The sequence below is a fragment of the Lates calcarifer genome, linkage group LG19 (assembly GCF_001640805.2).
Source record: "Lates calcarifer isolate ASB-BC8 linkage group LG19, TLL_Latcal_v3, whole genome shotgun sequence".
In the NCBI taxonomy this organism is placed as follows: domain Eukaryota; kingdom Metazoa; phylum Chordata; class Actinopteri; family Centropomidae; genus Lates; species Lates calcarifer.
The window spans coordinates 8975219-8987556 of record NC_066851.1 but is presented as its reverse complement, the minus strand read 5'-3'; the positions used below and the strand labels follow the sequence as shown (position 1 = coordinate 8987556).

Genomic DNA, 12338 nt, shown 5'->3' with positions numbered 1-12338 from the left:
TTACATAAAAATTTATTCATCTGCTTTCTAAGGGTTTTAAGACTCAGTATTAGGCTGAGGTATACTGTACATGCATGACTTGCTAGGATGGATAGTTTTTTTGCAGCGTCTTCTTTTGCCTGAGGCCCCCACATCCTCTCTCAGCCACCTCAGCACCTTCCCTGGCAAAGTGTCTGAACCTAAGCAGGGCTGGGGTGTGCCTTGGGCCTTCTGAGCTCCACACACTGTCAATTTCCTTAAAAAAAACAAACAAAAACAAAACAAAACAAAAAAAAAAAACCCAACCTCCACTGCTTCCCCCAGACGCTGGCTTGACTCATGTTTTTTTTTTCCTGGCCGCATTACATATCGGCTGCAGCAAGGCACCAAGACTTAACAGTGCTGTCTGAAGCATGGTCATTACAAGTGCTTAACCCCTCTGGGTCAAGGGGATTGGGGGGGGTTAACTATGCAATGGGTGGGAGAGAGAGCAGAGGCGAGACAGACTCCAAATCTCTTTCCTGTAATGGCATGATATCCTTCTCCCCCATCTGTCTGTGTGTCCACTGTTCTCAACATGCTGGCTCCGTACCATGTCCGAGTGCACGTCTTGAAAACAGCTGTTGGAGTCATTTGAGTCCTGAGGAGAGCCTGATGTCAACACACTGTACGAGATCAGTCTAGGTTTGGATAAAGAGGGCTTTCAAAGGACAGCCACAAACATTTAGCAGCCTTAAAAATTGTTGGAAACACCGGGCAGTCCTCTCGCTGTAAGAACTCTCATTCAAACAGTAAGAAAACAGAGAAGGCAAAAGCTTTGGCAGGGTTTGACTGTACATCAGCCCGAAAGAAAACCTCTGGTTACAGTCCTAGGAAGCAGACCTATCTAATCCAAATTCTTTGGAATTAACCACTAAATATTTCAGTATTGTTTGTAGAAGGGGCCTATACTCCTGCAGTCTCATGTATCACCATAACTGCAAGCTGAATGGAGCTTATGTAGTCGATTACACAAGCTGCACTACAGTCGTTTGCCCCTGATAAAAGAGCAATGCTGCAGTCTTTCAAGTTACACAACACTATTTTTTTTTTGTTCTTTGGTGAGCAACAAACTCTTAGTCTGTGTGGCCCATGAGTTGGGTTCTCCCACAGACAAGCCAAGAAAAACAGAGAACAGAGTTCAGGAACTTGGAGTGAGTTTCTGTGTTGGCTAATGGCCGGCTAATTTGTTAGTGCGCTATGAAGAGGGAAGGGAAGCAGATGGAGCTGTCATTAAGAACAATGACCAGCAGCTGTCTGCCCTGTTCAGCCTACACAGTCCTCTGATGGGACCTCTAAGAACCGGGGCCCCGGCTCTGACCTGCAGTCCATATGAGTGGTTTCCTGTACTGTGGTACTGTGCGGTGTTGGGAATAATGTTTTCATATTTCTGACTGAGAAGCATTCGGTTGTGTATTAAAATTTTCTGAAAATGATGGAAACACAAAGCAAACACTCTACAATTAAGACTTTTTGCCAGTTTAAAAGGGCCATAAAACAGTCTTTTTTTATTTCAGTGAGACCACTTCAGTGACACAGTAGGGGGCTCCAATCAGACGGCTCTGGCTTGAAAACAAGTGGTCAACAAAAGTTGAGCCAGGTTGAACATTTTTGCTAAAAGCAAAATGAAATGTAAATCGTGTGAACACACATTTCCTGGTAGAATATTAGTTCTACATTTTACCCAGTATACCCAGTATTACTAAAACTGGACTTCCTGGATTTTATTTTAAGTTCTTTTTTCTACCAATGCAGTCCATTGTGCTATTTTAATGCAGGACTCTTTTCATCTAAATATCTGATATGTGTTTAAACAGGATTAGATTAGGTTGAAGGTTAAGGATTGGAATTAAAGGTGAAGGTTAACATAAGGCATCAGAGTGAGTGTGTTGTCATTGAGGAGTGTGTGTATGTAGGTAGGTGAGTAATATGGCAGATGAAGGAGGCAAAGGAGAATTCATGTTTGTGTGCCATGCTCTTGGCAATACTATGTGCAAATACAAATGCAGTTCTTAGATATACCCTGTGCTGTTGTCTGAATGTATTCAAGAGTGCTAATGCAGGACAGATACAGGTCAGTTGCAAGTGTATTAAATTTGAATGAGAGTCTACATACGTATATATACTGCATATGCGTGTGATGAGGAGACAGCGGGCCTGAGCCGTTCTCTCTGTTTCTGATGGGAACATATCTCCTGTCATCCGAGTGAGATTTCACGCTCATCTGCCTCCAGAGCCTCTTCCAGGCTAGTCCGCCTCGCTGTCGCTCTCTGCTTACTTTATTTCTCTTTTTCCTCTCTGCTTACTGGGCTGTCAGCCCAGCCAAAGTCACATTAAGAGATAAGAGTGGGTGGAGAAGGGAGACCAAATACCAAATGCATTAGGGCTATTAATCAACATTAACAAATGCGAGGGAGAGGCCGCAGTTTTGGGAAAACGCACGCACGGATGGGTGCATTTATCAAGGTGACACATTAAAACACACATTTACCAAAAAATACCATAATGTTTCGTCTGGTGTGTTGCCAAAGGCAGAAAACGAAGTACAACAGCAGATGTCAACGTTTGTTGGATGGCCTGGAGTTGTACGTTGGAGAAAACAAGCAAGCGAAGAATACTTAATTATAGAGAGCGATCCAAACTTTTTTTTTCCTCCAAAATTCCTGAAATCTGTGACTTGTTTTTTTGACGGTTGATGTGACTGATTTACCAAATGGTTCATCAAGCAGGCCTACATACTGTGGTAAACTGAAGGAAAGACTACTGTCTGGAAAGCATTATCAGGATGATTATTAAAGAACAGATAAATATAGATATGTTGTTCTCACATTTATCACACTGAGGACTTTAACCTAATAGTTTTCAAACTAGTTAGAAATACCTGGAGCAACTGCAGTGACAGCTTGAATTAGCAGAGAGGTTAGCTGGGCTTAAAATCTAGTAGGCTAACTGGATATATTCTTTAGTTAGTTCACTGCAGATATTAAAAAGTGAATATACTTTTAAACTCTTGCGATAGTTTTGTTTTTCAAAGTGTCTCTGCAAAATAACTAATGTTTGAAAACTATGTTTGCATGTTGCAAATCCAGTAAATGTCTCATTAGAAATAGAGACTGTGTGCTTTCTAGACATGACAGTCACAGTCACAAATATGTAAGGTGCCATAACAGTTTCTGAACTCCCTATTTTTGGGACTGGAAGTAGGATTATGGGAAGTGTGAGACTGCCCTTATCTGGGCACAATATCTGTCTGCAAACACTACACTGAGTATCTTTAATTTATTAAACGTTTATTTAAAGGAAGTTTAGCAATTATCCACAATTATGCTAAGTCTGATCAGGGAGAGATGAATAATGAACTATGGAAAAACATTATTGTCTTTGATAAAACCTTAAAAACAATGGCCCATTTTCTGAAAGACTAATATTAAAATGCTGAACCCGATCATCATTCAGTGGATAAATCTCACAACGTGTCAGCCTGCCTTGTCAGTCTGGAGCTACCTCATAATCTTATCATGAGGAGAGTCAAGAGGTCTGTCCAGGGTTCAAGTGTCTCATGAATATTCTGAAAGTCAAACCCTCAGAAAGCCTGGTTTTTAGTGCCTGCAGTGAGGCCCGCCACACAGGCCCAGAGAAGACTGTATCTGTGTGTGAGTGTATGAGTTGTAGAAAGAGACAGATACCGAGTTAGAAACAGACACAGAAGATGGATATGTCTTTCAAAATAAGTCTTTTTGTATTCCTCATTAGCAAACTCTCTTTGAAACCAATGACACTGATGTCAAGGCCCAGTGTGACAGCAGAGTGGGGGCCAACATTCATCAGAAAAGACAAATGTGGCTTTCCCATCTGAGGCCAAACTTCTCTATAACCCCTCTGAATGAATGATACACAAGGTATTCATCATTCCAATAATGTTACTCAGAAAGCAGAAGCTGCTCCACAAATGTGATGTCAGGTAAAAGTCAACACAGGAAGTCAACATGGGGCATGTTAAGGGTTTTCATAATTAATAATTCATCTGAGAGCTTGAAAGGAGCCATAGCTTGTGAAAAATCAAATTCTCTTACTTTTAGTTTTGAATGGTCTTACTTAAACCGTGGCTTTAAAGTTATATCCTCTATTTAAAGAGTGACATGAGTTGTTTTATGTTTGATGATCCAAGAACTCAGTTCATTATTATCATTGGTGCTCCAAGATAATAACACATTCCTTTTTAAAGGAAATTTGTAGGTGGACAACTTTTTGGTCAAATTACAAAGCTAGACTCTTAGATCAGCCTTTGTGTCTTCGTTCATTATTGGCCCAGTTGCTCTCACATTTCAGTAAACATAAAGGAAGCATTATCTAAAAATATTTTAGTTCAGACTTAGAACAATAAAAAGGCATCTTGACAGAGCTGACCTTTGAGTCAACCATGGAGTCCAAAATGATGGAAACTATTGTAGCTTATTAGCAGTGCTGAACCATCCAGTAAAAACTGCTCCGCAAAGAAGGTATAGTTTGAAGACAGTTATGAGGCAGAAGTAAAAGGTATAAATATATGTACTTCTTGTGAATAAACCGCAAACATGTTGTGTCTTTAATAAAACTTTGAATTGAATGAAATAATGTATAATCCCCAGGAAAAATTTTAGCTAAGAGACCTAATGTAACTGACTAGCACTAACATGTTGCTGTCTTGCTAGTGTGTTGGCAGTTAGCTTGCCAGTACATTAGTTTAGTAGAATAGTCCCTACATCACTGAGTCTGTATATTATCTATAATTTTATGCAAAGACTTGTAGATAAATTTTGCTGTGCCACCTTTTGTTTGCCTGGGCCTGGAGCACTAGACTACGAACAGGTGACCTTGATGTATGTGCTTTTTGAGTTCATGGTTAATCAAAGGGCCAATCTTTCAGAAACCTCTATTCCTTTAAGTTTTAATGTGTGTGGCACACTGGCTCCAACCTTGGTGTCCATATTGAGATCCTTGAGGTCCATAAGGGCCTGTGGGGCCACCCTGTGAGTAGGGACCCATCCCAGGGTACAGCGGGCCCCCAGGTGAAGCGTGCGGGGACATAGAAGGTCCGGACTGAGGAGAAGCAAACTGAGAGCCAGCCTGGTTCCTCTGCATGTTGGACATGAACCCTGAAAGACACAAATAAATGCTTAAAAAACACCTAAAAACCCAGAGAGTTCTTCAGTAGTGAATGTACTGGCTCAGTGAAATCAAATGTTGACTCGAGTGTGGGTAGATGTGATCATTCTCTGGCTCAACAAATCAGGATATCTATTCAATTTCCTCGTGTAAAGAGACCCTTCCTTTTGAAAGCTCTAATCTTTTATCTTGGCACTGGCTCCTGTTACTCATAGATACACAACAGTGAGTAACATAGCGTAACACAGCATGGACCAGGTATCAGACAAATGCACAAAAAGGACAGGCTGACATGTAACATGAACCCTGAGCACAAATAAACACAGAGAGAGGAGATGCAGTGAGCTTTATCACTGGCAAAATAACAGGTCAAGTGTATACCTAGCCTGAAAGAGGTATGCTGCTGCAAAACCTGAGTCTATGTGTGTATATGAAAGAATTAGTATGTTTTAGGAAAAAAAAAAAAAGAAAAAGAAAATTCTGTGCTCTGCTCTCCACAGAATAAGCCAGTGATTTGACCATGGCTACTATGTTATTCTAAGCTGTTCTGTCAATAGATGTGTCAAAGCCTCTCAGGCCCAAACTCGCCTCTACCATTCAAATTGACATTTGGAGCGATCCTCGCTTGGGCTTCGCTCTTTCAAGCCGCCACGTTCATTTTTAAAACCCACAGAAAGGTCTCCCAATCCACCACGAATGGGGAAAGGTCGCTGGACGGCCATTGAGGGAACAAGAGAAAGAGTGTGGGTGTGGAATTGTGTGTGTGTGTGTTGGTGGGATTGTAGATTAGGTGTAAATGGATTGGGTCTGCTTGACTGTAAACTTTGATAGCTATCTGCTTTGTTGACTGAGTGCGCATAGACTGACTCTTTAGTGAGTTTGGGGTTTAGGGAAACGACAGGGTTGGAAAGTGCAAGTTGACACTTGTATAATTCCTTGTTTCTGCTAAGAGAGGCAGGAGATAAAAGTTTAAAAATGCTAAGTGTGTATTTGCCATATGCTTGTGTGCACATACATGCATGTACATATTTGTGCCTCTGAGTGTGTGGGGTGTAGATAACAGAGAAGGAGAGCAATAAAAGATCTATGTGTGTGTGTGTGTGTGTGTAGTGGTGGGGGTGGCGGCTGGGGGGGGGCAGAGGCCAAGACAGAAAGAGAGGCAGAAAGAGAAAGTGTGTGTAGGAGGGAAAGACAGTGCAATGGAGGGAAAGAGCGATTGGGGCCTGAAAGTGCTTAGCCTGCGAGTGCTGGGTTTAAGGAGCGAGGACATTATTGTAATGTTTTGCTTCCATTAGGGTAAGGGGATTCTGGGAGAGGAGGAGAAAAAAAATACAGTGTGTAATACCGCACTTTAAATTGCCTGGAAAATGGATGGGGAGAGGAACATTGTGCAGACAGTGCTAAAAGCAAATAACACATTCAAGGATTTCTCTCTCTCTGCTTCGTTCCCTCTCCCTCTCCACACACACATAAACACACACACACACATAAACCTCTCTTTCTTTCTAGCAAAGCGAATGAAGCTCTCAGCCGGACAACAACAACAGGCAGTCGGTGAAGCACACGAGAGAAAGTGGGGGGAAAAAAGGGACATTCAGCGGATTTATGGAAATGAAGAGTGGAGAGAGGCTCTTAGGGAGGCAGGCACTTGAGCAAAGTGGGACGTGTGTGTTTGGGGAAGGGGTGGGGGGTAGGGTTTAATCCTAGCTACGAAAACAGCGAAAACAACAGCCTGCCCTGTTAACCAGCGCTGCGTTTTCCTGGACTGGGCTGGGGAGGGCTCGAGGTTTACAGGCATTAGAGAGCAGCATTAAATCTCTGACTTGATTTCATCATGTTGGGAAATAACCTTTTACAGTGCCTCGCTCTTTCTCTCTTTGTCTTCATCCATCCACTCCCTGTGTCTCTCTCTGACTTAACTGCTCTTTGGTGGGTGATAGAGAGGGAGCATCACAGTCATTCCATTAAGGTTACATCCTAGTCTTTCAGTTTTTTGCAGTGTTATGTGGATGCTGCTGATTTTTTTTTTTTTTTCAATTCTGCCGTTTTTAGTGATAGTCGAGAAGTGGCAATAATTGCTGAAAACAATTTCCCGTTTGGCCGGCGCATGTGGCTTGTGGGTTAGCATTCATGTTACAAGCCTTTCACAACAAGCTGTGGGCAAAACTGAAGTGGTGCTATCAAAATAACACACATTCTGACTTGAACATAGTCCAGGATAAGTTGACTGAATGTTTACTATAACATTTTTACCAAACCATGGTTTTCCCATGACCTAAGTTGGCCTTGTGTATGTGTGTGTTTGTGTGGGTGTGCACCTGCTCATCCTAAACTACGACAGCTATCATCCTGTATGTATTTTAAAACGTTTTAAACACACAGTGGTACTGTGAATGCAAGAGCACTATCAAGGGTATAAAGTGGTTGAAATATTTGCTGAAGGAGCCATTTTGGAACAGAAGGTTCTTATAGACAACAGAAAATGTTGCATTAAGCCAGTCTAGTCAAACTGTCTGTGCTACACATCTCAAGCTTCAAGTCCACCAGAAAATCCTTCATCATAACCACTGCTGGTGTTGTTCACTAAGCTTTGTTAACATACCATTTCTGTTTTCCCTTTGTTAATGTCTCTGATCTTTGTGCACCCCTCACTGCTATGGAATGTAAAGAAACAAAGTGTTTCCAGTTTGACTTTGTAAATATACAGCCTCTTTTAATCTGAGTGTGTTGTACAATCGGGATTTCTCATGGAAAATATTTATGCTGCGCACAAACAGAGGCTACACTGTAAGCATTGGGTCTTCTAAACCAGCTACTAAGTTTCACTAAAATAAAGATCATGCCATAAACACACACAAGCATTCCACTCTTACAACCTTAACCACTCTCCTGCCAGACAAGCCAAACATCAAATGCCAGACAGTAGCTAATGCACACACACACACACACACACACACACACCTCTCTCCTGGGCCATAGGTGAGCGGGTGATTGGCGGGTGGGCTCCATCTGGTCCGTTCCCAGAGCTCTGTGGGGCCATGGCAGAACCTGCAGAACAACATGAAGATTCAGACATCCACATGGCTCCAACACATTTTAGGTTTCAATAGTTAGATCCTGTCTTTGTAACAAAAGCTGTCACGTTGAAAGAAAATGTTTTGCATGAATTGAATCTCCTTATTTGCATGAAAGTGATCAATAGAAAATGGATTTATATTTGCTTCTATCTGCCTTGCTTGAAAATTGAAGGAAAATGCAGGAACTGTTGTAACAATAAAACCCTGACAGGCCACTTTTGTTTTTCTTGCCGCATTTCTTTCAATGGCACAAAAGTTACCTGGTTCAAAAAGTTTTCTGTCATTTGACTGACAGAAGAAAAACAACGAGGAAACAGTATTAAGCTGAAGTTTTATTTTGACCAAGGCTACCTTGGTTTTGTTTCTTGAGCGTGAAGCGATCAGGTTAGAGGGTTTGATGTCAAATTTAACATTTACAGAAGCACAATCACTATACATGAAGTTGTTTGTCATTCACTATCAGCTAAACGACAAATGCACTTTCAGAGGACATATCAAGTCATTGGACCTTGTGCCACTTCCTTGTGTAAGCATTAAAACCAGAGCGATCCCCTATAGAGGATCACAGCCATTTGAGGATCATTGATTAGGTGGTTGTGTGGGTCTTTGGGCTGTGCCTGTTCCATTGAAATCCAATAGTGAGTTGAGGGTCTGATTAGGACAATGGCAGACAGAGAGTACGGTGGATTGATTTGGCCCAGAGGAAGGAGAGAGATGGCAAATTAACCTTTTATCTTTGCATTCAGACCTGAGATGATGTGGAGAGGGAAAGATGAGGGCAAAACTGGTTTGTTGTTTTAAACTGCACTGACTGTATATTTCTGTGGATAAGATGAATAATTCAGGGCTTAATTCTAACGTATGTGACCTGGAACATGATAAAACATGCAAGAAATGTTGATGTTATTCAGCTGTACAAATTCAATGATGATTGTCAGTATATGTATGTCAGTACATATTTGTACAATTACAGTATATGCTTTGCCTTCCTATAGACATAGGAAGGCAGTATGTGCTAAAAGAAATCATCCACTCAGGATGATGCATTATGAAGTACAGTAATTTTGTTGCTACAGTGTCCTTAAAACTCACAGTGAATATAAATTCCCTATAATAAAGGAAACACTTCACATTATTCAATCACTCAGTACAAAGTGCTGTTTCAATAAGTGCGTATGCATGTGTGTGTCTGTGATGTGTCTGTCCATGGTAGCAGTAATACATGACTGGGGGTGGCACACTCTCCACATAAACAAACCCAATTAAGTCAACATAATTGCTTTGCATAAAACTGCATAAACAACATTTCCATGCACCCGGCCGCCTACACACACACACACATACGAGTGTGCGCACACACACACACACACACACACACACACACACACACACACACACAAACAGATGTAAAAGTAATTGCACAAACAAGTGTAAATAAACACATTCAAGCACACTAGGAAGCACACGTAAGAGCACAAAGGCACATAGGATATGTGCTGAAATATTCACACACACACACACACACACACACACACACACACACACACACACATATAAACACATACATACACAAACACACACACAGAACCCCTGCCTCACACATGAATAGATCCAGCGGCGCTGCTTCAAAGAGAGAATATTCGATTAGTTACTCTGTCACCATGTGGCGGGGGGGAAGGGGAAACGTCAGTGTGTGAATGTTGAAGCAACTCTGAGATAACACTAGAAACACTGGCTAGGTGCCTGTTTGCATGCATGTACCAGTAATGAAAGAAGTACTCAAATCCTTTACCTAAGTAAAAGTACCAATACCAAAATGTAAAAATACTCAATTTCAAGTAAAGTCCTCGCAGGAAAGTGTGCCCATCTTTATTATGATTTACATTATATTATTGGATTATTATCATTAACCATGCATTTAACACAGAGGCTTAAGTGGAAGAAAATGTCTAATATTTTACAGGGAGCTGGAAGTTTAATCTACATCAGGCTGATCATGTATTTTTATCTGAATAAGTAACTAGTAAGTATAGCTGTCCAATGAACATTGTGGGGTAAAAAGTTGAATAAAATGGAAATTCTCAAGTAGCCATATGTTGGAAAATGCTGCCCCTCTAATGTATGTGCTTGTTCCTGTTCTAGTGTGTATATGAACACTGCCATTGTGCTGTTTGTGTATGTGTTTAAGTGTCTGACTGGAGGAGCCTAAAGCCTCATGAAGAGGGTCATGGCCACTTGTTGCCGTAGGGACTGATTTTGCTGTAGTGCAGGTTTAGATGGTTGGATGGATAGTCAGGATGAAGCATGCTAGTCAAGAGTTTACTGAACCCTTAAATAATGATAGTCGACCCTACGATTAAAGCTAGTCTTTGTGTGTGTGTGTGTGTGTGTGTGCACGCGTGCGTGTGCATCTGCGCAAGGATGCATGCCAGGCACCAGCTATGCTGTCAGACTCTGTTTGTTTGGATGGCAGAGTGGTGGTGACAGCAGCTTGTACTGTATGTGTATGTGTGTATGTATGTGTGTGTGTGTGTGTGTGTGTGTGTGTGCCACTATGAAGGTATAAATAGGGAACAGTGCCCTCCATGCTCCACTACTCTTTCCACATAGCCATGTAAATTGTCACTAGAGATGAGCTTAATGCAAAGACATATGAGTGTGTGTCTATTTGTGTGTGTGTGTGAGAAAGAAAGGACAAAGAGGAGAAAGAAAGAAATTGTTTCTTCTTGCTGAGAAAGAAGAAACTGAAAAACAGATGAGAGAGAATAAGTAGTATAGTTGAGTAAGACAAGGCCTCACCCCTCCTCCCCTCTTATTCTGCAATGAACATGTGAAGCTTGGAGCACATTGTAATTATTTCACTACCAATTACTTTTCCAAACAAAGCCTCTTCTTACCTCTCCTTTCTCCTTCCTCCCTTGCCTTCCCCTCTCCTCTCCTTTACTCTCCTCTCACTCTCCTCACTATCATTTTTAACGAGGTGCCATTAAATAATTACGTCCAAATAAAACAAACAGGCTCCACAGTGAGTCCTGGCACGTTTAATCCGTACCATTAATAATTCATACACTGAATCTTTGACGCGCAGTTCTTCTCCGCGTGCTGCTGAGACAGAGTGAGAGGAGAGAGGGAGTAGAGAGCTAAATGTCAGCAGGAGCTGACTGTGTATCTTTGCCTGTCCACAGAGTAAGAAAAAGCTAGCTCTGAATGAAAATGTAAAACAAATAAATGATATGGAAATGCCTCCACCATCCAGGTTGTCTTCCTTTTACTGTTGTGCATGAGATTTAATATTCGTGTAGATTTATTTGTAAGATTGTCAGGTTGTAACTATGTACAAGATGTAACTTTCTGTACGTGTATTTTTTGAGTACATGTGAGGCATGTTCTTATATCTTTTTGCCAGCTATTGAGCATTTTGCTTTTTGACTTTTATTGATTGCCGATGAAAGGAAGGCGTGGGTGTGCATTAGCAGACCTGTGTGTACATATTTGCAAAGGTGTGCAGATATACGTATACACAAAAATGCAGTGATTCCTCTGCTTGCCTACATTGCACACACACACATTCGCACAATAACTATGTATATTTTTATGTGTATGTGCTTGCTTGGTGTCTAGATCTGTGTAAGTGTGTGTTCCTTACAGAGCCAGTGGTCCCATAGGTGTGCTACAACACAATTAGCACATGTGACAATCAGCAGCATGCATATCTTGCTGTTCCTCAGCCGGCATCTTTATCCACAGCCTGCAATTTACACCTCCACGAGTGCCCAGCTGAACACATGCATACTGTATAAGCATACACAAATACAGACTAATGAAAAGCCCTGCCACTCACATTCCACACATATTCACTTTAAAACAATGGCAGCAGTTGTTTCAGAGTGTCTAAGAAGCAAGTGATTTTATTTTTAATTCATTCTGTATCTGAATAATTTGTGATTTTTGGGTTTCAATCACAATTCATTCATGAGAGGTCAGAGCACACCATCACAAATGTTTGTCCTTAACACCGATCTATCAAAAACCATTAGTCTTTAAACGAACAGGTCCGATGTTTTGATCATACTGACAGAGTTTTAGAGGGACGGGAAG

The 12338-nt window shown here is 41.3% G+C and overlaps 1 protein-coding gene across 1 annotated transcript in view; it reads right to left on the bottom strand.

Annotated features, from left to right (window-relative positions):
- Window positions 1–12338, bottom strand: part of LOC108898039 (AT-rich interactive domain-containing protein 1B-like) — a 168646-nt gene that overhangs the window by 31707 nt on the left and 124601 nt on the right. Inside the window, 2 exon segments of the mRNA XM_051078138.1 lie at window positions 4974–5153; window positions 8125–8211. Coding sequence (XP_050934095.1) covers window positions 4974–5153; window positions 8125–8211 — 267 coding nt within the window.